Raw genomic sequence first — 27265 nt, forward strand, 5'->3', positions numbered from 1 at the left:
TTTAAAGATAAGACTAAGGAATAAAATACTTCAAACTGTGGACTGTCATTTTTGTTTTCTTTTTTTCCTAAGCTTATAGCCATGTGGAAAGTAACTTCTGAAATTACTGCACTGAAAAGAACAAACTGCTTATTTAACATCACTAAAGCAGTGTTATGTGCTTGGGAATAGCAGGGCATAACTTTATTTTAACAAAATTCTACTAATCTAGTCCAAATGGCCAACTTGGAGCAAAAGCTGATAGAACATATCTGAAATAGAAATAGTGTGCACAAGGAAGCTGAAACCAAAATTTTGCTGTTATTTCCCTTTAAAAAAAACTTTCCTGAAAGTTATGGGTTTTTAACATTAAAATTCTTTACAGAATTTGAAAATATTTTCAAACTGTTTACAAAACTGTTTAGTAGAGGAGGAAAGTAAAGAGAATTCTATGTAATGCTCCAGTATGTAAGTTGGCAGCTGACCAATCCTGTTTCCTTCTTGTGTTTAAACAAATAGTTCAAAGAAGAAGAACAAGATTAGGATTTTCTCCCCTGGCCATTTTGGTACTATTTTACATATGTATTTTATTGGATTTCAGTTTAATTGTAAAAACTTTTATCATTGTTTTGTGCATGCAACAGATTCATTATGCATAACTTCACTAACCTCTAGATATTTCCTACCTTGTTTTTTAGCTAGAGACCAAAAAGGAATATTTAATATTTGACAGAATATATTTTGTCCCAAGCACAGAGACATGAGCCCCTATGGAAAAAATGTATTCCTTAACTGGGGATGACAGTAGCATAATTGACAGGAACTAACAACAGATTTTGACTCTTTTGCATATCTGAAATATTAAAAATCCAAGTTGTGACTCTGCATGCCCATGTAGAGCAGCTACCTCTGCAGCTTCAGTCTTTGTTTAGCTTGGTGGACAATTGCATCTCCCATTCATGCAGAACTAGGTCAGTGCACAAACCCTCACCTCCCACCCAGGAAGAGCGCAGGGAGCTTTGCCTCGCTGGTTCAGGTCTGGTGCACTTTTAGTTCCAATGGGAGTGCTACTGCCAAGCACTGCTTGATTTTAACTCATTATAAATCTAGTTTTACATGAAATTAAATACTTAACATTGCTACAAGTTCAGGAGTAAGAAAATGGAACGAGGTGGTGTTTTTGACGTGTCTTTTTAGTAGTGGTTTCTGCCAGAGATCTTGACAGGAATTTCTCATGGTGTTATTAACCCGCACAGAAATGCAAGAGCAAGATCCAAGACTTGTTCCTCTTGGGGATTCAGGGATCTTACTTTCCACTACCAATGTATAATTTTTCTAATACTCCAATTTTGCTAAAAAGGAAAACAGGACCAGAAATGAGTTTTAATAAACTTATGCTTTAATTCAGGCGGCTCATCTTCTCTGTGTTTTACCAGATTTTCTCTTCCCAGCCAGCAGATGTTTTGGCTTAGAATCAAATACATGTCTGTCGGATTCTCCTTTCCTGCCCATGCGATTCATTTTCTTTTGAGCATTCTTTGCCATGGTCTTAACTTTCTTCACCATCTATTTAAAAACAAACAAATAAACACAGTGAATAAATAAATTCTCCAAATAGGTTTACCTATTTTTTTTTTAAAAGGCCCTTTCAAATCTGTGTTACTACCCATTACTTTTAAGAATGAGTTAGTTAAGCACTTCTGAAGATAAAAGGTGTTCAAACCAACAGAACATGAAGCCTCAAGGAAGAGAGGTGAATAGGAAATAGTTGTTTTTCCTGGATCTTCTTCATAACCAACCATCTCAGAATTAAGCTTCCCAGAAGACAATTTAAATACAATTATGCCATTTTAGTTCCTTCAAGGGTAGATCCATTTAACAAACCTTAGCATCACGAAGACCAGAGACATCACGTGGGGGACGAGAGGAGCTGCGACTACGTGCTGCAGATTTAGGGGTTTCGGACTCGTCACGTTTACGTTTCCTTGTAACGCTACGGGACCTTCTTGCATAATGTGCCTGAAATTTCAGAACACCATCTTAATTATTAAGAATGGAAAAATCTCCACAGATATAAGTTGTCTTTGCAAAGCAATTTAATATTCATTCATTTCAAATTAGGTATGAAGAAGCTGGACATGAACTGCTGTGATATATCAGTCTGGTTGTGCCATAGTAACATAAAGACCTTGTCAACAGCTCATCATTCTTTATCTGTCCTACAGCAATATTCAAGTTTCAAAGAATACTAGCATGTTCTCTTAAAAAATAATTCCACAGTTTTCTGATTTTTTTTGAGTAAACTTGTGGATACAATCTGATAGAAAAATTAATGGATAGCAATATTGAAGCAATTTTACAACAGCAGCCAAAAAAGCAACGAAGGAATCCACTCTGATTACTTGCTCTCTCTTTATAGGACAAAGGACATCACTGAGACAGCTCTTAAATCAACATGGCATGTCAGCTCTGAAAACCACAAATGTTTATTTCAGAGGTATAATGCTGACATTGCTTGTTCCCCAGCCCGTAGTATTTCAAGAATGAAGGTCTCAAGCTTCAGACAGCCATAATACTGCTGGATTTGCCATACAAAATGGATTTTTTTAAATACATGATAAAATAAAATGATTCCCCAAGGTGAATCTAGGTTTTGAAGTGTCACTCCGAGACTGTACAGCAACTAGAAATGCCAGCCAGGCAATCAAGAACTTTGACCAGAATTCATAGCATTAATGAATTGTAAAAAGATGAGCCTGGTCTGTCACTATTTCTATTTCTGATACGACAGTATTCCAACCAACAAGACAGTCTCGAAATGTTAAGTCTGGTTAGCTGATCCCAATTTGTATACCAAGTTCTTGAGCCATATACAAATTCATACCAAGTTCTAATAGAAAGCAGTGCATATATATATTTGTGATTCTGTATAAAATACCAGGGGAGGATGTTCAGGTACCCCAGCCTGTTTATAACCCCTCACTCAGATTTCACATTTCCTCCTTAATAGATCCCACCTCATTCTTGTACTAACTGTAATACATATTTCAAAAGTTTTCAAAGAAATTTAGCATACAATGAAACTGATCTCTTGTAGACAGCCATAATATTTAATGAACAAAAAGCTTACATCATCTTTATTAGTCATGTCGAGTCCAAGATCTGTCATTTCTTTCTCCAGAACCTTCCGCTGGACCTATAAAGAGAAAGTTAAGAAATCACATTTCTCTTTAAAAATACTGATCCTATCTCATTTTTGTCTTAACAAATTGCCATAAGCCTATGTACATGGGCTTACTGCATGTAAATACTATATACTATATGTAAATACTACAAATCTATTTCTTATGGCTCCCTGCACAGCCATACTATGAAAGTGATAATTTCCTGTCCAATTAATTCTCTTTATCTATAAATCCATAATAACAGGATTTGTCCCAGCATTACATAACAGATGTTTCAAACTGTTTGCCTTTTTTTTGAAGGAGGGAGAAAGAGGAAGAGGTTTTTATCAGAAATGTTTCCTTCTCTCCCAAAAGGCATACACTGTGGGGGAGAATATATATACAGACAGACAGACGGACAGACAGACAGATAGATAGACAGATATAGATATATGGGTACAAAAACAGCAAGATACATTTTCTGGAAAAGTCTATTTTTTTCAGGTTGGTATCTGGCAACCTTTTGGACTGGTGACAAGAGTTCTTGTCAGTAGAAAGCACGCTATCTAGCTTCCCCAAAGAAACATCTCATCCTTTCCAGTATAGGAAGATCTTGTAACAAATTTTACACTACTTTACTTTCCAATAATCACCTCAAACTCCTGATTTCTCAAATAAAAATACAATAAATACAAAATTCCCATACAGCAACTCGTCTAAATGAGCTGGATTAGATTCCTAAAACTTTTTTCTTCTATGCAAATGTTAAGCTAACAGAAAACTTGTGTGACATAATACAAATCACTTTGTATACCTCCATAACCATGACCAACACTTCTGTGAATACATGAGGGTAAAATGTGAGAAAACGGGATCAGTTCCACTACACAAAACTATTATACTACTTTATACAATTACATGTCAGCAAGATTTTATAATGCAGTATGCTCTACACTTGCCTTTTTGGCTGTTCTAGGCATCCTTGGACCTCGTGTATCTTTCTCCTTTGATTGCAAGATTTTCAGTTTCTTTTTTTCTCGGATCTTTTGTGCCAGATGTCGGATTTCCATCATTTCTTCGTCTTCACTTTCTGGTTCACTGTCATATTCTCCAGCAGCTTCTCTCAGCTCTTCCTCTTTTTCTAATTCTTCCAGTTTCTTAAAATTTGAAAAGATCAAACAAAAATCAAGCTTTTTGGTTTTGGACCACAAATTCAAATCAAAAATCATTTATAATCTGAGAATCTCAAAATTACATTTTTATATTGACCTGAGGTATGACAAAAACATCATGCAGGCCATACAACGAAGGAACCATGTTCTTTATAATGATCCTTCCAGCCATGCTTGAAGCAGTCAGAAAGGGATTACTGTGCAAGAAGCCATGGGGTGCAAAACTACACGGGCTTCCTAGCTCACACTGTAGTACAGTTTCGCTGCCCTAAACTTGCCTACTGCACTGATCTACTGTAGCTTGACCTGCCTTAGCTGCGCTGTTTATGACATGATGCTCTCAAAAAATCTTCCTTTCTACTTTCAGCGTTTCTGGAGCACCAGCTACTCAGATGAGCCCAACTGCATAATGAAACTGATCTCTTGTAGATAGCCATAATATTTAATGAGCAAAAAGCTTACATCATCCCCAGTGTACACTCACTACTCACTGGGTGAATGCTCGTATGGTTAATGATACATTTTAGTATACACACAATACATAGTTGTATTATTAACACATTCTGATAACTGCATTCCTTCTATCTACAGTCCCATGGGTCATCCTCAGTGAGTAGCCTTTTGACAAGGTAAAGCAATGTTCCCCTTTTCTGAAATTCTGTCCCTAGTTATGCAGAACACAGTATCTTTCCCCATGGCAAGTTCGGACAATGTAGAACTTGTTTTCATGGTACACTGTTTTTATGTGTGAATACAGTAATTAACACTAAAACAAAAGAATGAAAAGGCAAAAAGGTGTAAAAAGAATAATGGAAAACTCACTTTCATGATATCCGGATCAATATAGTCAAGTATATTATGGCCTTCCCATATCTCTGGTATCTTATCGTATTTTTCAGATGAATTCATCAAGTCCCAGTATTCTTTAAAAAAAAAAAAAGTTACTAGGGTGCCAAAATTATCTCAAAGAAGTGTTTAATGTTAAAAGAGAACACTTAATAACAAAAAGGTCATAGTCTTAAGTCGCATGATATCACTTAAGTATAGGAACTTAATAATACTTACTCTGAAGATCCAAAACATAATCATCTCCCATTTCAAGTTCAAGATCTCTTTCCTAGAAAGATATATACATGGCTTTACATACCTTCTAATTTTAAGTACATGTGTTAATTCAGCAAATTATCTATCAAAATCATCTACCTATTTCTTAATTAAGAGATGCCACTTACCAGTTTCCTCCTGGGTGCATCTACTTCCATACGTTTCTTACGTGCTATTGCCCCCTCAGGTATAAAAGGCAGCCGTTCCTGAAATTAATGCAGAAATTCCCCCAAAAACAAGCATTAAATGCTTGAATACATAGATTTTATAATGCTATAAATTTCTACTACATTCTGCTTCTCAAGGAAATAAAGCCCCAAGCTGACTCACCCATCAGCAGAGGCATTTATAGATGAAAAGTAAACGCATCTAATCACATGAATCTGTTCACATGTTTAGCCAAGAGAGAACTTTCATCCTTTCCATATTTCACAGGAGTACTGAAAAAATATACTAAAAAATAGAGAAATAGTGTCCTACCTTGTTATCTCTTTTAGTTGGGATGGCCAAATGTAATCTATTCAGCACTTCATTCACTTTATTTCCTTTCATTTTAGTATCAACACGATGGGCCAACAGTCTGTCACAGGCCTAAGAGCGAACACAGCAACATGTGGAAAGGAAGAAGACTTCCTGACACATCAAACAGTGCTGTTACCTAGCTTCACAGGAATATGATTCATATTTTCCATATAGCTGATTTTTGATAATGAAAACTAACAGATTATATAGATAAATCATGCTTAAAGCTTGCCACTATAATGCACAGTTTACAGCGACACAAATGAGGCAAAATACTTGAAACAAAACTGATAGAGAAGACACTTACTTCTGTTTTAACTTGAATTACACCTTCTTCTGTTAAAGTACTTGTCTCTATTACAGAAAAACCTTCTGCTTGAAAACTCTCAAATATTTTCTGAAATAGAAGCATCATTTCAAAAAATTACACTCCACAGATTTCTTTGTAGAACATTACCATGAAGAATAGAAATTTTAATCAAATATTAGCCTATGCAACTTGTAAAATGTATTTCCAAAAATATGACCAACTTTATGGCTACAGTCTTATTTAATCTTTTTATTTTTTAAGTACATAACTACCTTCTATGCAAAAAATACATAAGGACACATAAGGATAAGAGAGAAAAAAAGAGAGGAAGAGAGAGAAATACAATTTCTTTGTATCCTTGAACTTGTGCATGTAAAAAAACTCTAGCCCTGGACATAACAACTGCTGCCCAACAGAGATTTTTAGAGCCTTCTACAGAAATTGTTCAGCAGCACCTCCCAATCCAGTGCTCCTTCTCTCTGAACTCCCACTGAAATGGAAACCATTGGACAGAGCTTATTCAGTCTTAGGTCCAACTACCATGGTAAAGGGAAGCCCTCACAGCCTCAACGATTTCTGAAACAGCTAAGGGGTGGCCTTCTGCTTGGGGTTTATAATATTCAGGCAAGAATATTTTAAGTTTAAAAAGATATTATTATACTTAATGTTTTAATAGAATATTACAGTACACACCTAATAGAATAGTATACTTAAAAAGATACATAGCAAGACCTGGAAAAAGACTTTTCATTACATTACTATATAGTTAAGAAATGACACACAAAAGTCTCTGTCCCATATGGACTCTTTTAACCCCTGATATGTACTTTTGCAAATATCAGAAAAAGCTGGGTATAAGAGGCAGTCTGACCTGGCTGTCTTCGGGAAGTTCTGCAATCCTCTTCACATCACACTTGTTGGCAACAACTATAAGCGGCTAGTAAACAGAAAATAAATATCATTACCCACATTATCACATTGCAAAAACCTGGATTTGATTAACCATGTAACTCTACCTTGTTGGCAAATAACGGTTTAATATTTCTGAAGAGTTCTACTTGCTCCTCCAGGCTGTGCCCACACTGTTCAGACACATCCATTACATACAGCACAGCAGCACGGAGATGGGCGAGTGCTGTTATAGCCTGCATCTCGATGGTGTTCCTCTCCTCCAAAGGATGATCCAAAATACCAGGGGTATCTACCACCTAAAATTCACATAAACATAATTACCTCGGGCCTTATTACAAGACAATTCAATACAGCATTTTGTAAGGTCTTGGCTGATGGTCAATATTGCCTTTCATGACTTGTGTTCTTGACTTTCAATCATAAGTGAAATGTCAATTAAGGAAAATTGAGAACATGGAAGATGATGGGAGAATGTGGTTTCAGAATAACAAATAATCTAAGCCCTGCCCCAACCTGGCGCAGAATTTGACAGTGGTAAGAAGTCTTCAATGAGTAATTTCAGTTCCCATTCCTCCCTGAAACTGAAAACCTGTGTGTTTTTAGAACAGATTTGGACTACTAACCTCATTTGGCACAGTGCATTAAAAATCCTGCACAGCTGCTCTCAGACATATGTCTCCTCAAGATAAGAAAATGCAACTCACATTGCAAAATGGAGAAAGTTTACAACCAGTTAATTGCTTTAAGAAAGTGCAAGACAGGAGCAGTACTTACCTGCCAACGTAGATATTTATAATCCATGTGTCCCACAAAGAGAGATTTTGTGGTAAATGCATAAGGCTGCACTTCAACATCTGCTCTTGTAACCTTAAAAAAAGATTTATTCATAAACATTCACTAAAATTTTCTGAACTGGGAAGCAGTAAATCAACATTATAATACACTTCCTCTGCTACAGGAAAGATAACAAAGTGATTATTCTGGCTTATACTCTGCAGGAATGGCTCTATCAGAAAATATGTTAAACATGCCATTTTGGTAAAGGTGATACACAATCTTAGAGTATTTTTAAGTCAAATCCTTTGTAATTTTCCATTTATCCATCAGCCAAATTTCACTCGATCTCTATTTATACATACTTGTTACCTCTGACACAAGACAGTGCCATAGTGACATCAAATTGTTTAAATGTTATTTTAAAATATCTTAATTAAAACATATCTCAGTATCATTTTTGAAAAAGAATTCACATACCTTATTTATAAAGCTAGATTTTCCAACATTTGGATAACCACACAACAGAAGAGTTCGTGTATTGGGATCGATGGTTGGCAAACGAGACAAATGTTGTCGCACTGAAATGTTAAATGTTTGTGATACTTTAACATCATTTAACAAAATTGAAAAAAAAATCATACTCTGAAGTTTTTATACAGAGCTTAACTGGCTTTTTGGATTTTATAAATTGATCTACTGATTATTTTGGAAAATATATGATTGGTAAGTGTGGAATTATCTAAAAGTATTTGTAAATTTTCTTTTTTTTTTTCATGTGTAGATAATTCTGATATTTCTGGAGTTCCTTTTCTATGTAAAGTCTCTGCCCAGCTGTCCCAAGCCGACAGAGCTCGGGACATTCTAGCTCTGTCTCAGCTACAATGACCCAATCAAATCAGATAGCATAGGCTGAAGTAAGGAATAATCTGCGGAAAATGTTAAGCACTGATTCTACAAACATACGTAAGTGAGGACAATAATTCCATAAATGTGACAAGAAACACTGATAACACTAAAGAGCAACACTCAGAAAATTTGAAGAATTTTCAAGGGGAAAACTAATTAGAAAACAAATTAGAAGTATTTGAGGGTTTTAGAACTGTTTCTATGGGCTCTGTACCAAGTGCTGTACTAAACACGTTCTTTTCTTTTTATCAGCTATTGTTAACAGTATCGGTTTCAATGTCATCTGTAAGGACAAATTTTAAATCCTCTTCCACAGGCTTATTTTAGTCTACGTAGAACCCACACCTTGCTCCAAATACTCCAAGCTTTGTTTCTGTCTTTTGATGATTGTGCACATGCGTCCCAGGGCAGCACGCTTCAGCTGCTTGCAGCGGTAGAGGGAATCACCATACTTCATCAGCCTCACATAGTCTTTAGCAACACTGTGGGGAGAGAAGGAGATAAGAAAATAGCCAGCAACCAAATGCACAAGCACAAAACAAAAAAAAAAGGAAGAAATTATGTTCCTTACTTGTCAATCAGATTTTTGGCAATATTAATCTGTCCTAAAGCCAGTTTGTAGTGATCTTTGTCATAGAGAACATTCATCAAATCCGCATAAAAAGGATGAATATCCTGTAACAAAAATATAAAATAAAATTAAAATCCAATTATCTTCCTTCTTTAAGATGGTAATAGCTACCTAAGTTCCTCTTTTTCCTCAATTCTGCAATACAGATGACAACAGAAGTAGGTTGCAGATCAACTATTTAAGCATGAACTGCCTACAGAAAGTCCCTCTGGATGCATGGATTCAGCTGCAGTTGCTGAAAGCTACACCATGGGCATCTTCTCTAAGTGGGTTTTCAATGATATCCTTTATAGAGCCAGGAATAGCGTTCATGCTGACAAAGAAAAACTTTTGAAGAGGCAACGCCTCATGTTTGGGTGTTTCTTATTTCCTCCGGGTATTTTTTAGGGAAGAATAATGACAAATATAATGATTTCTATCTACACAAAGAAGAATCAAGCAGAAACAACATACAGACTCTAAAAAAAACTTTCTTCTTCATCACTCAGTAGTAGTTTCTGTCAAACCAACTTGATCAGTAAAGATAAAACTTCACAAAACTCATTATTCACTAATCACTTACGGGCAGAATTTAGACTCCATTTCCTAGCAGGAATATAGTACCCTTGTAGTACAAGTAGGTTGAAATTACCCCCTTTCAGTCAAAATGTCCTATGCATTGAATCGCCTTAGGTCAAAATAAACTCAAACAGTGCAGTGTAACAGAAGTATTCATGACACCCTGAAAGCAAAAACAGTCTGTATTATCAAATGACAAAACACTCACATCTAATTTGGGGAAATCTGTTAAGATCTGGGTGAGTCTATCATGGTAATTCTGTTGCGTGTATTTGACTTTTCGCATGTAAAACTGTCGAATCCGATGGATTTGATAATGTTTGTGAATGACAGTTGGAGTCTTTCGCTGAGTCTTTGATAACGTCAAATCTATGAAGTCCTGCAATTAAAGAAACACCATTAATTACACAAACTGCCAGGGAGCAATGCAGTGTGGGCTTCACTTTCGTCCTGGTGGAGGAGCAGGCCGACAGGGGCCTCCGTGCTGCATCGCCAGCTTGAAAAGCAAGATTTTTTTGCACGGTTTAAGGCAAAGCAGTTTCTTGCGAGTTATATATCGGCATGGTCTAGGCTGACGGTAGAGCCCCGGGGCGCTCCCCGGGCGGGCGCGCCCATTCCGCGGCACCCCCCGTCGCAAGAACATGGTACGCGCCGCCATGCCAGGAGCCCAGCGCGGGCGAGACCACAACCCCCGGCGGGCGGGGGAGTGGCAAAGTCCGCGGCCACGCGGGACGGGACGGGGCGGGAGGGCCGCGCTGCCGCGCGCGTGCGGCGGGAGCCGCGCGAGCCGCCACCGACGGGAGGAGGTTGCGGAGCGGCGGGCGCCCGGCGGGAGCAGCGGGGGGGAGGCGCGCGCCGTTACCTTAGCGGAGGGCACCACCGTGATCTTCTTGAAGTTGTAGAGCGCCATGCCGCCGCCTGCCCCGCGCCGCCGGAAAGGGGGAAGCGCCGCCTCTCGCGAGGCGAGGCCGCCGCCGCGCTTCCGCCGCCGCCGCCAGCCAGCCGGGAGGCGGGAGCCGGGCGGGCCGCCCGCCGCGGCCCTGAGATGGCGGCGGGGCGGCTGGGGCCGTGTGCGTGTGTGCGTGTGTGCGTGTGTGCGTGTGTGTGTTGTGTGTGTGTCTGTGTGTGTGTGTCTGTGTGTGTTGTGTGTGTGTGTGTTGTGTGTTTGTGTGTCTGTGTGTGTGTTTGTGTGTCTGTGTGTGTGTTTGTGTGTCTGTGTGTGTGTTGTGTGTGGTGTGTGTGTGTGTGGTTGTGTGTGTGGTGTGTGTGTTTGTGTCTGTGTGTGTCTGTGTGTGGTGTGTCTGTGTGTGTGTGTTGTGTGTGTCTGTGTGTGTTTGTGTCTGTGTGTTTGTGTCTGTGTGTGTCTGTGTGTTTGTGTCTGTGTGTGTCTGTGTGTGTTTGTGTCTGTGTGTGTGTGTGGTGTGTGTGTGTGGTGTGTGTGTGTGGTGTGTGTGTGTGGTGTGTGTGTCTGTGTGTGTGTGTGTGGTGTGTGTGTCTGTGTGTGTGTGTGTGGTGTGTGTGTTTGTGTCTGTGTGTGTGTGTGGTGTGTGTGTTTGTGTCTGTGTGTGTGTGTCTGTGTGTGTTTGTGTGTGTCTGTGTGTGTGTGTGTTGTGTGTGTATGTTATGTGTGTGTGTGTCCCGCGTAAGTGTCGCGATTAAAAGCTAATTAGCACAAAGGCGGGACCCCCATGAGTGCCGAGGGTCGGGGCGATCAAAGTGGATTTAAAAACACGGGAAAATGGAGAAGCGGACAGAAAGGGGGATTAACACGTGAGCAGGCGTGCCCATGGCCACCGTGTGCCCCGTGTGTCTGCTGAGGCCGTCTGGGTCGTTAAGCGGGTCGTTATTCTGGGTGCCCCCCGCGAGCTCCTGCCTGTTCACCTGTTAATAGCGGCTTCCTATGGCGCATCTCCAACTAAACTGTAAATGCATCGGGTAAAGCCAAAGCTTGGGTGAATTCTGGAGCCGTTTATGATCTTGACAGCTCTCTGTGGCCTGGTCTTTTTCTGCATGTCTCCAGCAGATAGGAGATCCATCTGCAAACCTAACACCCAAACTGGAAAGACCCCAAAATGTAGGCATGTAATTCAGTGCATGTGTCTGTCCCTGATTTCTGCTTGATGTGAACAGCAAGCACAGGAGTGCTTCTGTTTCAAACAGGTTACAAATTACCTGTTATCATATAGAAGAGTGAAATCACTATTAGAAAATAGGAATTCTCTTGACTTCTGCATTTTTTTTTCTTTCCACCCAAAGCATGACATTTTCAGCTTGAGAGAATATTCTGTCATTGCACATTTTTCTATAGTACTAGTTTTTTATTTAAATGCATTATTCTTTTGACACTTTGTTTTGTTGCATTACTGTTTTTGCTGAAATGCTCCAAACAGCTGTCCAGTGTGCTGGTTTTTTTTTTTTAGGATATTTGAAAAGTAATAATTTACCTAATCAAGTCAGCAGCTAATCCTTTCCAGAAAATAATTCCCGTAATGACTACTCAGTCACAAGTGTGCTCTTAGATCCGCCTCTGTTGCTAAACTCCCTGGATGTTGCTACAGCTGCCCTGTTATGCTGAGGGATGCTGCTCTGTAAATACTTTCATGCTGGTGCTTCGATCTTCTTTCCTGAAGTGTTCTTGAAGCAGTGAGATTTAACTTAATATTTTATTTATTTTTTTAATGTATTTTATTTATGTATTTTATATTGTTTTGTCTGCCTAAACATAGTTTTATAGAGTAGGAGTTACTCACTGAACATAATACACATGCTATGGGTATAGTGCAGAACCATCTAGTACAAGGAAGTGCTTGGCCACCACGCTATTTTTTTTTGTTTTCTGAAGTTATCTTGTAAAGAGCTTGAGAGTCTGGAAACACATGGCCAGTGCAAACAGAGGGCTCGCACCAGGAAGGAAATCGAAGCACTGAATTATTTGGTGGTGAAGACATACCCAGAGTGAACTCCATGCTACACAGATGTGTAAATAGAGCATGGAGATTTGCGATGCTCTACTTTTCAGTTTGCACCAACATGAAAAAGGGAACAGCAAACAAACGACTGCTCATCTCAAGCTAAATGCACTAAGACTGTATGAGGAGAGAGGCAGCATCACATTTAGCCACAAGATTGCTTGCGCTGAATTGAGATAACTTGCTTTAAAAGCATGTCCTTACATCTCTCAGTAAGACTACAGAGTGTTGTGTGGGAAGGAATCTTCTGTTTTAGAACAAGATAATCTTCTGGTGCAACATCCAAGGTGATTGACCGATGTTTTGAAGAAAGAAAAGCTGTAATTATTCAGTAATTTTATTTATGGATTGCATGTGATCCAGTCAATCCAAGAGTATTTTAAAATGGTTCATTCTAAACAAGCAGCTCCGTAAGCTGGAAAACTAAGTAATTTTCCTTTCCTTTGACTTTACACCTCATGGTAGGTAAGTATTCAGATATTATGATCAAACTTTTTCATGTAATTAAGTCTTTCAGAACATCTCTATTTCTCTTTTTGTCTCTCTCTCTCTCTTATTTGTAAGTGAAAGGGAACAGGCCAAACATCTGAGCTTTTGCATGAAGATTGGTTCATGTTCTATGTAGAAGTAATACAAAGCAGAATCTGTTTTAATAAGCACAGTATGGAAGATAGGATAATGATAGAAAAAAGTCATTTTTTTTTAAATAAAAAAAAGAACAAATCCGCCTGCTATCACTTTCCTATACTGGATCTCACAGTAGCTTCAAATGTGTCCTTTTCACATTCAGTCTCTCGCTATTATGGAACAAATTAATGTCCCACCAAATTTTAATAATGAGAGTTCATTATGTTGTCTGCCCAGATAACAAGCCTAGAGTAGTGTCATTCCCTGGACCTGAATGGCATATAACAAACAGATTTAAATAGTAAAATAATAGGAGAAAAAGGCTTTGCAAGATTTCTGAAGCATTGGAATGGCCTACATGTAACGACTAGTGAACAACTTTTGTTCTTTTATCAGAAGAATCAAATTCATTAAATTAAATTTCTGGTTTAAGATGGCATTTGTGACCCTTTGTCAGGCAGTTGCAGGTGCTCAGGATGTGGCTGGCAGCTCCTGGGCCTGGCAGGGCTGCGAAATGCAGTTTCCTCCCAAAGGAAACTCGAAGAGCCCCGCGCCCCGCTGCGCGCTCCGGAGACACCGTCTCGCTTGGCAGCTGAGGCTGCCCCTTCCCTGGGAGTGCTCAAGGCTCCTTGCTGGTTTTCCTTCTAGAAAGGCTTACGCATTGCTCCTGCCTGAGCTGTATATTTTTTTTTTCTCCTCTGGGCATTTATGAAGAAAATAGCTCTAGTGAGATATCTTTCCATTCTGTTGAAAAGTTGGATGTGACATTGGCGTAATGTCCGTAGAGTCTCTAAATTATCACCTGAAAATTCCAAAAGTAGCCTCCAATTTGGGGTGCCCAGTCCGAGTTCTGATTTGCACAGTGGTTTAGTGGAGTTGTCCATATTTAGCAGATTGGTGTATCTGAGATACACCAAAACATTGCTGCCTTGTCTCACAAAAGGAAAAAATGTGTTCATAGAGGTCTCGCACTGTGTTACGTCTGTAGACTCTCATACAAGATATTTTAAAGTCTAAGTCAAGCTTTTCTGCTGTTTCAATGGTGCGAAGCTATTTCCAGTGTCAGAGCTCAAGTGTGTGTGTACTCAGGGTGCAAATCTAAATTATCAGGCAAACACAGCATACAGTGAGTGTCTTTTTAAGGGGAAAGCTCAGTCTCGTGTTTCCTTACCAGGGAATGCTTTTGAGGGGGTATTCCTTGGGGACTTGTTGGTCTGGTAAGAATATATGGCACCTGCTGCTGTGGACAGCTTACAACTAACAGGCTGGTCAGAAAATACTAATTCTGAAGGCAATGTTACTTCAGGCTAGATTGCTTAGGTTTAAAATCTTTTATGTCAGTAGCCACTGGGCATAAAAATAGGCCTATTCTGGGCATCTCCATGAAGATGCGCAGACCTGAATACTCTGCATCTTCCCTAACCTCTTGCCCTGAGAGTCAGCTGGGACAGATCAGCCCCAAGGTACCTTGGTAGATGGCAATTGCAGAAGCTACTGCTTCTTCTGCACCTCAGGATTTAATCAGAGAACATCAGTCTCTGCCACCCCAGTGCCATTGCATAATTAAATACAGAAAATAAAGCTATGAACAGGCAACAGCATTTGCAAATATCTGCAGTATCTATCTGACATATCACTGAGAGCATGATTTTATTTTGAGATGGTGCCAATTCATTTCAGCGCACAAAAGGCAGCAAAGGGGACGTTCTGAGATTGAATTATTAAGTATGAGACTCTTACTAAATTATCATTACAAAGGGCACGCATGGCAGTGGATCAAAGAGCTGTGGAGAGCAGCAATATTGCTGCAGATGAGTAATGCCTTCTAATCCCCCCTGCTTACACGGCTGAGACACTCAGGAACGCTCTCAGGAATGCAGTGCGTGCCTGCTGATAGTTGTCATTGCTCTGTAATCCTGGGAAAACTTTCAGGTTGGTAAAGGGATGTGTAGTGAAGATACACAGTGCTGTGTCTTTACCAACTTCCCTTTGAGATTGTTTGAAGAGACAAATGGCTTGACCAAAGTGGATATGGGGGAGTCTGTCCTTTTTTTTCATGTGATTTGCTGCGGTCGCACTAAAGAAGACAGCGATGGCGAGAGGAGGGTTCTCCCTGTGCCTGGGGAGTTGCCCAGGTCTAGCCCCGGTGCCCTGCGGAAGGAGCCCCTCGGCATCAGGACAAGCAGAGCCACATCAGCACTGCCAGGGCCAGGCCAGCCCCGCACAGGCCGGGAAACGCTCCTGATCTCTGCGTTCTCCTGCGCCTGTACCTGGGCGGCCCTGGAGAATCCCCCAGGAGCCTTAAATAGCTGCAAGGGGAACTTCCAGAAACATCTTCCCTCACACCACCTCCAGAGAGAGCAAACTGAAAGAAAAGGAGAATCTCAGCACGTCTGCTGCTAACAATTCACGTGTTCGTTCCCAATATTAAAAAAGAAGGCTCTGAAGAGCACAGTTCACCATTACTTTCCTCCTAGGTCCCAAAATAGTGAGTATGCTCCACTAGCTCACCTTCTAGCATGGAATTACCGCCCTGATTTTAAAGTGCTTCACGTCTCAGGTTTCTGATCTGTCTGGGACTCACCCTAGCTCCCTGGAAAAAATGGATTTTGGCAGAGACATCGTTGAAACTACTTGTGATGAGAGGTCCCTGACAGAGGGGCCCAAGATGTGTTGCTCGTTGGTACGAAGGGTCTTAGAGTGCACTCACAAAAAGCTAGTCACTTCTGCAAGCCTTTCCTGAACGGTGAGGGGAGGAGTGAGCTAAGAAGATTTTCCATGGGAGAAAGAGGGATAAAAAGTGGAGAGAAAAGGGGATTAAAATAGAGCAAACAGTGATAGCAGTGTTGGGAGGTAACATACAGGAGAGACATCTTAATGTCTGAATTAGTTATGATTTTAGTTGACCTTATTCAAGACACCTACATATCTGACTGTAGGATGCAGTGTGAGATATGTTTTAAATTGAGCCTTTAAAACACAGGAATGTAAATATGAGGAGGAAGCAAGATTTCTGAATGGATACTTCTTGAAGTGCAAAACCAGGATGTGATTTGTGCTCAGAATAGATACTCACGTTCTACTTTATTCAAACTTCACATCTTTGGAATTGGTTTTAAGTGTCCTCAGATTTTTGCACTTAAGAACATCTGCAGGAGTCATTTTGCTGGCACCTATAATTGCGGGCACATTTTATTGCACTTAGATGCCTATTTTGTTTTATCTGGAAAGCGAAGAGTTTGACATATAAATGTCCCTGCAATCAGCTAAGACATAAACTGTATCTACAGCCGTGTTCTTGACACAAAATTGGAAAATGAGTTGATGTCCTTTCAGAAAGCAATGCCTCGTCTTCACATTTCTAGACTGAATATAGAGGTTTCAGGTTTTAGAATAATGCTTAAATCTTTGTCAGCATATATTTAAAAGTATTAGTAGTGACATTTTAAAAATAAAATATCATAGTGATATTATTAAACCTTTGAAATAGCCATGTAGCTGCAAACAGATAAACAATACTCAAAAAAGATGGCAGTTTGGAAAGATTTGCTGCTGTGCTACCAGTCAGCAGGTGGTGCTTTTGAGTCACAGAATTGAAGTTTTCACGTTGCCAAAGGCAACAACATTCAATTCTCTAATAGTTTGGAAGCAGCTTTATGACATTCCTCAGGATTTTTCAGTTGTAGCTCCAGGCACAGTAGTAATACTTTTGCCAAATACTGTCTTTTGAGCCGCTGAGATTGTTGCTGTCTGCCCTAGCCACTCGCTCCAGATAGACGGAGCTGCTGCAGGTTGGCACGTGTGGAGGCTTTATGTTTGGGGTAGTGATTGCTTCTTGCCCAAGCGCTGGAAGAATCAGTCGTGTTGGCCAGGGCTGATCCACCAAGGATTTGCCCAGAGCTTCTGCCAAAACCATCATTTTTTGGCTCTGCAGAGAGAGCACCGATTCATTTCACCAGGTCAGACCAACAGCAGTCTAAAGACCAAATCTAACTGCCATAACCAAGAACATAAAAATGGTTGCAGCCTGCGTTTTAGCTAACCAGTTAAATATTACTGTAATTTTGCAGCCACAGAAGCTGGAGAAAAGGCAGGATATTCCTCCTGACAAGAAACAGAAACTTCCCGAGCTCATGGGAACTTCCCTTCCCCTGAAGGCGAGGCCACCAAAAGAGACTGTATTTCACAATTTGAATTTTGTATTTGCTTTCTATTCTTCTCACTGACCTCATTCTCTCACAGTCCTCAAACCGAAGGTCTCTCTACCCATCGCAATCCTTTCTTTTCACATCCTTCATTCCTAGCTCTAAGGGTCCGTATATTGTTCACATCAGAACAATAATATTGTCCTTGTCAGCCATGTGAATGTTGACTAGCATTCCTTCTGAAGAAAAACTACAGATAACTACTACTTTATGGACCTAGAATCACTCCTTGTTTTACTAATTCAATTCTTTCTTATTGTATTTTTAACCTTTCATTGATTTTTGCTCAGTTCTAAAGTCCTTGCAGTGTTTTTTCTTACTCTTTAATTCAGCAGAAGGCCCTGAGACACAGATGTGAATCTCTGTTCAGCATTTTCGGTTTCCTTTGTTGTTGCTTTCCCTTTATTTGCATGTGCCACACAAGCACACTGCACCATGAAAATATGACATTCATTTCACAGAGAGATGGAAAAAGGAAAGAAACCTTCTTCACCAGAGCCTTTGTGTCTGGGTTTTTATAAGTGTGCCTTGTCACTGCGATATTAGAGAGCTTTTCAGGAGTACATAAATGCCTTCACAGTTCCTTTAAATATTGTGGACTAAATGCAGGAGGGCCTTTGGCAGCACACTATGATGGTGACTGATTTAATGTATATGATTTAATATGTAATCTCATATCTGCTATGAATCATTTGTACTTAAGACAGTGTCAGAAACACAGGAGTTGTAGACCTACATGAACCTGCATATCATTCCTTGGGGAAACGTATTATTACAGTGGCATCTGTGAAAAATTACTAAAACTGTACTAAACAGGCCCAGTTCGTTTAGTCTTTCCTCATAAGGTTGATGCTCCAGTCCCTTAATCATCATCATGGCCCTACGCTGGACCCTCTCTAGAAGCTCAATGTCCTTCTTGTCCTGGGGAGCCCAGAACTGCACCCAGTACTCCAGGTGCGGTCTCACCAGAGCTGAATGGAGGGGGACGATTCTTGCCCTGTTGGCAACACTCCTCCTGATGCAGGACAGGATCCCATTGGCCTTCTTGGCCACGAGGGCACATTGCTGACTCATGGTTAACTTGTTGTCAACCAGGACTCCCTAATCCCTCTCCACGGAGCTGCTTTCCAGCAGGCCAACCCCTAATCTGTCCTGGTTCCTGGGGTTATTCCTGCCCATGTGCAGGACCCTGCACTTGTCCTTGTTGGACCTCAGGAGGTTCCTCTCTGCCCAACTCTCCATCCTGTCTAGGTATCTCTGAATGGCAGCACAGCCCTCAGGAGTGTCGGCCACTCCACCCAATGTGGTGTCATCTGCAAACTTGCTCAGGGTGCACTCTATGCCCTTGTCCAAGTCATAGATGAACAAGTTGAAGAGCACCGGGCCCAGTACTGACCCCTGCGGGACACCACTGGCCACAGGCCTCCAACTAGACTTGGCCCCAGTTGTCATGGTGTGCATATAGGCACATTACCTGCCTCTGGTCAGTGCATATAGGTGCACTACCTACCTCTGGTCAGGCTCTGGAGCATTTTCTTGGTTCCAGCTACTTTCTCATGATGCCAGCATTGGGCAAACAAAATAGTCAGTGGTCTACAAGTGCAGCCTGATGAGGAGTCAGGTTGCTTCTGGGTCCTTCTGGCATTCTCGGAGTGAGCTCTGGTGCTTGGACAACATGGTTTCTGATACCACAAACTGAAAGCCATAACCCCAATGCGCGGCATCAAGAGAGTTCAGCAGCCTCCTCCTCAGACAGCCCAAGTGTGTGGCGCTTCTCTCTGAAGTACGCTGCTTTTTCAGAGCTCTCAAAGAGTCGGCCAGGATGTAACTAGGTAAGTTAACCTCTACTGTGGCAACAAGATGTATCAGACAACTAAAAAAATAGTCGACAACTCTATTAACCGTAACAGATTGCAGATGATGCAAAAGCTAGTGGAATCATAATTAATAAGGTCAACTCCCAAGAGGGATGTGGTTATGACAACTAAGGCTCATTTGAACATTTGAACAGCAGGCGTTGTAAGAAAACTAGTGACAAGGTCACGTATCTAAAAAAACAAAAATATAGGTTATCATTATAGATTAGTAGTACTACTTGGAAAAAGCAGTGATTCAGAAGATGACTGTGAAGGCCTGTTGAGTACTAAGAACATATGAGCTCCCAGTATGAAGCAGCAGTCAAAAAGGAAAAGGTCACATAAAAATGACTCTGTTTCCACTGAAAGCAACAATACCGAGGACAGGACTGGAGTACTGCCCCCTTCACTTCTCATTTCCGTTTCTTAGAACATTGACAAATGGAAAAGGCTTCTGAAAAAAAACTTTAATAACATGTTTCCCAGCAAGAAATCAAACCAGCTCATCTTAACAAGGAGAAAAACCTATAAATAACTGTAGGAGGAGACATCTGGCAGTGGAAGATCTTTAAGCTAATAGGGAAAAGGTATATAACTAGAGAAGGTATAAATTCTCTCCATCTAGAAACTTTAAAGTAATAATGAGTAACTTTTTATGTGATGTAATTTATCTCTAGAAGAAGCCACAAGCCTGAGGAAAGAACTGCTTGATGAAATTTTGCAGTACATGCTATGCAGAATGTCAGGGCAGATGATCATTACCATGTTTTGTTGAGGCAGCTGCATTTCATGCAGGGATCCTGGTTGCCTGATTGTCTAAACTGTACAAATACACATATTCATTCTTTCTCTGAAGAGAAATAAGATATTTCCTGGACACAGAACCTACAACATAGACTAGAGAGTACTAAAATCATTTTTTAGAGCATAGGTGCAGCTCACAATAGTTCCCCCTGACCTTTCCTATCTGCTGTATGTCATCAAAAGCAAGTCCCAGAGAGTCTCCCATGGCTTGGCATAATCTCGTATGTACTTGGCCACTATCTGCCTCCATCACATTCAATGTTATGCTACAAGAAGGCACATCTGGATGACTGGGAAGCAGCTGTATCTGTGGTCAGCATCTGCAAGGAGCATGCTTGCACCCACAGGAATTCTTTTCAAGCAAATTTGCCATCAGCAATGTAAAGAAAGAGCAGATGTATAAAGCACAGGCAATTTTACAGAACTGAGCGGTGCTGGTTTGCATTAAAAAGTTGGAAGTTGTATACAAATATGAAAAGGTCAAAAACCAGCCCTTGGCTACATCTAGCTTCTATTTCCAACTGCATGTAGTTTGTGAATAGCTATGTTGGTGCCTTTTGTGGGTAGCAGCCTTTGCAGTTAGGGCTGTGTGCCAGAGCTTGACAGACACGCTCCATTTCATTCTCTTCATTCACAAAGGTAGCTGGAGAGCGAGGAGAGAGAGGGCAATTTCCAGAGTTTGATACTATTCCATCCTCACCCCATCCATGGAAGTAGCCTTAGAGAGATCACCTGCAGCTCATGGGACAGAGGCCTAGCTTCAGCAGTTATGGATAGTTATACGTGGATATTCTTGTCACATTTGGAAAAATAAGTATAACAGAGCCACCTAAGTATAAAATCACAGGCCGTAAAATCCCTTTTTGCTCACGATGGATCAGACAGTATTTCCAAGGCCTGACAGGATCTGATAGATCACAGCAGTGGTAATGATCCCCAAGGCAGCCAGTCCCACAGTGTTATTTATGAGGGATTATTGTATAAGAACACAACACCCAAAGATGGGTTTGGCAAAGGTACTCTAATAAACTGTATGCAAGTTTATTTTCTTTGAAATAAAGACACTTCAGAATTGTGCAAATGCAGGTGAAACATCTGAGGGTTATTCTTCGTTTATATCATCAGAAATGGAAAAAAAAGTTTCACTAACAAATAGCTGGAATGTAGCAAAGATTACTATATGTCAAATTACAACTTAAAGTAATCCTTTATCTTCATATTACAGACATTCATAAAAGCAATTGCTGTTTGTTTTGAATTATTAAATACTACATAATGGAATAGGCAATATGCTAGGGTTTTTCTTCTTCTCCATTTGGGAGATCTGAATTTAAACTCTGGATATGGCTACAACAGAGAACTCTCATATTACAGTCTCATCTTTCACTGTCCACGTGACAAAAACTAAAGCCCAATTAAAATAAATTCCTCCAGGAACAATTAGGCCTGGGATAGCCGTGCTGATGCTATCCAATTTCCAGTGCAGATCAACAGATCTGTGTGAAGGGATCTTGGGCAATGTTTGCATATTAACGTTAGCAACACCACCTCACTCATCCAGGAAAAAGGAAGCCTGATGGCATCATGCATCTTCCCTGTTAAATGACCCGCATGCCTAAATTAATGGCTATTTCATAACACCTTTTTATAACTAATAATCTGAACAGCTGGAGTGAGGAGTGCAATATTTTCCAGCCATCAACACCAGAGTCTAGGAGCTGTTGATTGTAAGTTCTGTATGGGTTAAATACAGCCCACACTCAATTACCTCTAAGTAAGATGAACGTTTAATGGATATAACTATCAGTCAAGCTAAGATTTTTTTTTTCTTTTTTCATGCCACTTCATCATTCTAAAGGAACCTGAGAGTGAATGGAAACAATCCTCCAGGGTTGCCCTCTGCTCAGAGGTCCTCCCCCAGCAGAGCTGAAACCACCCCCATCGTTTTCGCTCCTGGCTTGTCCCATAGAGCTCAGATGCATTCGAGGAGGGCGATGAAGTTGTTCTAGCACTCCCTTGAAACTGGCCTGTTACTCTGCTCACCAAACCTCTGGGTTAACTGTGCATCAGATGACAGGGGAATATCTGGTCATTTCCATACCTGAGCGGAAAGAAGTTTTTCCTACCGTTTGTTCCTAGGGGAAGGCCAGTTTGGGTGCGTTAGATCAGTGGTTCTCAGTGTCTTCTGACACACTGCAACAGCGAGAAGATGGAGGTTGGGAAGGGAAAGGGAGGAGGTGGAGGAGTAACGACCCAGCGCACCCACATGCACAGTCTTTTCAGCTTTTTTGGGATGCCTGGAGGTGGAGGACTAATATTTAATGATTAAGTCACTGTTAGCCTGAGGGACCCTCAGCCCCTACCATTTCTGTGAAATGGACCGCCAGGTTTAGGAAGCTGGTCTGGACACCCCAGCCTGAGTGCTGAGGGAGCACAAACCAGCAACCAACCCTCTGCTCTGCGTACAAGTGAGATCTGGCTCTTTCCAGGAACCCACAAAGTAAAAACACAGCTCAGTGTGAAAACAGAGAAAGAAATGTGGCCAGAATGCTGTAAGCAACAGCTGTTACTTAACTGCACTTTTGATCTCATGATGCACTTTATTTTACCCTGGAAGACAAGTTTTGAGGCTATAGGTGTGCAGAAATAGGATGAGATCATCTGTAAGACAATTTGATTGGAGTTCTCTGTGAACTTGCAATGTGTAACAATAACATGGAGCCACTGGTTAAATTTTTGCTTAATAAACTGATGTACCAAGCAATTATTTTCAAGAGAAATAAATAGTTAAAAGCTATATAAGCTAATAACTAAATTCTTTGGAATCTTTGGAAATATTGTGCTAGTGCTCTTTGTGAGAGTCTTGCAAATCATAGAGATTAACCACCAACATTAACTTTGCTGTGTGCACAGTATGAAATAGATGTTAGGAAGTCATTGACTTGCATAATAAAAGGCAGAGGCTGCTGAGCCAGATGCCAACAAGTGGCATGAAAGCGGCTGCATTTGCTGTGTTTCACATCATCTTCTGTGCTCCAAGTGCCAGGCCTTGGTGGACACTTCACACCCTGGGAGAACTCTTGAAGCGCTGCCGTGACCAGGCTCGGCTTTTTGAGGGTATGGGTGCAAGTTCCTGCTGTTAGGAAAGCACGCGAGGTGTTGCTATTGATACAAAATCACTCATTGCCTGATTTCCTGCATATTTTTCCATGCAAAATCAGAGAAAGCTTATTTATTTAATGAAGGTTTGGTGCACAAAAGTCTCGCTCATGACTTTGGATCATTACTATCCATAACTATCCCCCTCTGGCCGAGGGATAGAGCACGGAGTCGCCACTGAGGCGTCCTGCTGCTCTCCCTCCACAACAGCTCTTATCAGTGAGCGGCCTTGAGCAGCCGGCCGGCTCCTGGCCTGACAAAAACAACGCAATTAAAAGTGTTTTTCTCAAAACTTGGATAAAACATAAACCCAGAGAACCTCATATAGCACTTGCAAATTATGGTGAAATATTGGTTTCACTGAAATCAAGTGCTAGATCCTGTTCTAGGAGAAACTTTGCATATACGCATATGTGATTAGGGGCTCCTGGGTGCTCTGGTAATAATAAATAAACAGATCAACTGACTTCCACTGAGGAAGGATTCTACCTGACCTTCTATATGCATACATGCATTCATGAATATTTTGACATATACTGCTTCCTGGCACTAGAACATTGATGCAATATTTCTAGGAATCCCCCTGAACAAAAACTATTTTCAGTAATAGAGCTCGTTGCTATGCAAATAGTCAACTTCGGAGGCAAAAAGGAAGCAAAGATCTGTTTTTAAATCTTATATTAGAGGTATACTAAACCTCTGAATTCTGCTTCCTTCGTGCGCGCAGGGAACGCTCTCCTGCAGGTGCGTTCATGCTTTGTTGAGTGTAGCTAGAAATGGTAGAGAAGGTCACTCGTGCTTGCCCAGGCTGTTCTTCCACAATCTTACAGATCTCACTTGTTTAAAACAAAACAAAACAAAACAAACAAACAAAAAAACCCTTTTCTGCATATAAACCTCTTTCTTGCTTTCCTCCAGCTAATCCTGCCTCCTACATACCTCCTGTGGACACGTAATCAGGGCTTTTCTGTCCTGCAGCTGCTCACCGGATTGCAGGATAGCTGAGGCTGGAAGGAACCGCTGGAGATGACGCGGGCCCAGCTCCTGCACCAGCCGAGGGGCCTCCGAGCTGCCCGGGGGGCTCCTGCCCGGCTCATCCCCTCGGGGAACAGGCGTCCGGCTGGCCACACGCTCCCCCGTTTCCTTCACTTGCTGAAGTCCAGGCCTGGCTTTGGGGAGGAAATGGAGCTTGGTGCCTGGGCTTAGCACCGCTGTGATAATTTCTCTCTTCTAATTTAATATAGAATTGTGTATTAAATTTCCTGACAACTGACACATCTCAAGGGCAAATGTGTGAATCCCTCTAGCCACTTTCTCTGATGTTTATCTTGCAAGATAATTCCTTTATGAATTATTGCTTGTGAACTTGTTGTGCTCTGATAAAAATCTAATGTATTATTATTAACCCTCTTAATGTTAATTCCTGAAAGCTACATTTTGGGGTGTTACAGATTATGTTCAGAATCACCTTTTTTAAACATTCTGCTGTGGTATTACAGTGTATTGCAGTCTTTTCTCTCCAATTTTCTTGTATATATTGAATTTTATATGACTTTTCCAGTATTAAGATGTATTGAACAGTTTTAAACCTACCTAAATCTGCACTTTAGTGCATCATATACTGGGTCAAACTGTGCTTTAGAAGCTGGCTAGGTGGGAAAGATAACTTTCTCCGTACTCAGACTGCAATTGTCGGAAGACTCTCTTCCAATATTGTATTAGCTTACTGCAAAGAGCATCATGATCTAACATCCGAGTATATGGACTTTACTCCTGTCCATGCAGGCTAAAAAAATTCACTCTACTCATTACTATTTCAAAGTAAAACACTTGCTAGTTTTTTTTCCAGCATGAGGGATACCTTCATAGACCCTTCTGAGCACTCTGGCTTGCACTGCCAGAGAGAGCAAGTGCAGGGAGGGACGATGCCAAGCGTGAGTGACAAAGGGCATAACATATATAGGACCTTGAATACGATGTAAAATTTAACAAAAGCAGCACATCTAAAATGGATCTCTAGTACTTTTTTTTTTTTTTTTTTGAGAAAAATGCCAGACAAAGCAATAAAGAGCACATCCTGTCCTTTACAACTTAATGGGACTGCAGAGCTTTGTGCTGAAATTTGGTCTGCAGTAGTAAGGTTCATACTAACCTGCAGTTCATACTAGCCCCGTCTCACTAGGGTTCAGATCTACTGGGGTTCTCTCATTTTGTCCCAGCTCCCACCATAGAGGGATTGATAGGGCCTGCAGCCCTGTCTGGGACTGGAAGGTTAATAGATGAGTTATGTTTTCTTTAAAATAGGATGCTGTCAAAATTCAGTAGGAGAAATTTAATAGGAGAGTCCTATGTTAAAAACAGAGTATCTTAATAAAAGTGCCAGGGAACTGGTCGCTTGCCCATTCAGAGGAGGAACCATCTACTGAGGTAGGCAAAGAGAAAGGGGAGCAAGACCCACAAATAGCCCTGGCAAAAAGATTCAGGAGTGCCATGAACTGCTCAGACACACCAGCCAGAGCAGGGCAGAAATGTTTAACTCAATTTGGTTTATTTTAAACTTTCTGAAGCCGGGAAGCCCTGAGTTTTGTTCTTTTAAAAGGTGAGAGCCACTGATATTCTGATCCAGTGTTGTAAAAGACAGTATTTTGCAGGGATTTTCAGGGCTGCAGTCTTCTCTGGAAGTGTCACTGAAGGGCCGGGGTACAAAAGGAGCAGTTTCTTTAGGTCCAGAGAAGCAGGCAGTGGCAGGGCCAAGGAAGGGCGCCAATTGGTGATGCTAAACCCACCCAAGATGGGCTGCTGTGCCCGCAGACCCCGCATTTTCACACTAATGTCCAACAGCTTTGCTCTGACGGCCTGGCAACCAGGTCTCTGCAGTGCACTGACACTCCAAACATGAGCTGTGCATGAAAGAAGAGAGGGATGTAAATTAGCAAAAATAATCTGCTCAGCCGGAATATTTGCATGGCACTTGTGTTGCTCACAGAGCAGAGGAGAAGGTCAGTTTTGGGGTGAGGGAGCCAGGGCTGGCAGCAGGGCAGGACACGCGCAGAGCTGCTCTGGCTGTGGCTCCCGCAGCGGCTCTGCTGGCCACGGGATCTCCTCCAAGCCCTGGCAGCCTTAAAATGGCACTGTCAGCAAACTGCATGCACCAGCCCCTTTTCCTTTTTTTAAAATTATGGGCTGCTTCATTTGATAATGCAACTAGAAACACTGATAACTTGTGAATTGCCATTTCTCCAGTTGGTTTCCTTTCAGTAGAAAGACCATCGAGCATGTAGTTTATACCACCACCTGATAGCCAAGAGCAATTTGGGGGGAAATACAGATTCATTGCTCTCCTAAGAGCAAGAAAAGCTGCAAAGAAAGGAAGACGTGCAGGGCTTATCAGTGAAGGCTGCTATGCTTCACAGCATCAGCCCTCACTGCCGAGGCAGGAGAGGAGTAGAGAGGAGAACAGAATATAAAAAGAAAAACCTTCAGAGATGTGGGACCTTTGGTAAAAGGAGAGGTTTTTCTTTCTCTTCAGCCCAGAATGAATTAGCTGGGAGGTGCTTCTCCCATAGAAGGGAGAAAATCAGGTTCTCTTGCCAACACTAAGCTCCCTGTC

The 27265-nt window shown here is 41.1% G+C and overlaps 1 protein-coding gene across 1 annotated transcript; it reads right to left on the reverse strand.

Annotated features, from left to right (window-relative positions):
- Window positions 1–1360: 1360 nt before the first annotated feature.
- GTPBP4 (GTP binding protein 4) lies at window positions 1361–10997 on the reverse strand. The gene is made up of 17 exons (XM_088528178.1): window positions 10898–10997; window positions 10244–10414; window positions 9418–9521; window positions 9192–9328; window positions 8418–8518; window positions 7938–8030; window positions 7268–7459; window positions 7123–7188; window positions 6249–6338; window positions 5900–6010; window positions 5548–5625; window positions 5381–5432; window positions 5138–5238; window positions 4103–4300; window positions 3110–3175; window positions 1864–1998; window positions 1361–1545 (listed from the first exon to the last, which is right to left on the reverse strand). Exons 1-17 carry the CDS (start codon window positions 10943–10945, stop codon window positions 1393–1395), a joined length of 1896 nt encoding a protein of 631 aa, XP_088384304.1. The 5' UTR covers window positions 10946–10997; the 3' UTR covers window positions 1361–1392.
- Window positions 10998–27265: the final 16268 nt, after the last annotated feature.

This window comes from Tinamus guttatus, unplaced genomic scaffold (genome assembly GCF_059628265.1).
Source record: "Tinamus guttatus ecotype Peru unplaced genomic scaffold, ASM5962826v1 Tinamus_guttatus_pri_ptg000306l, whole genome shotgun sequence".
NCBI lineage: Eukaryota > Metazoa > Chordata > Aves > Tinamiformes > Tinamidae > Tinamus > Tinamus guttatus.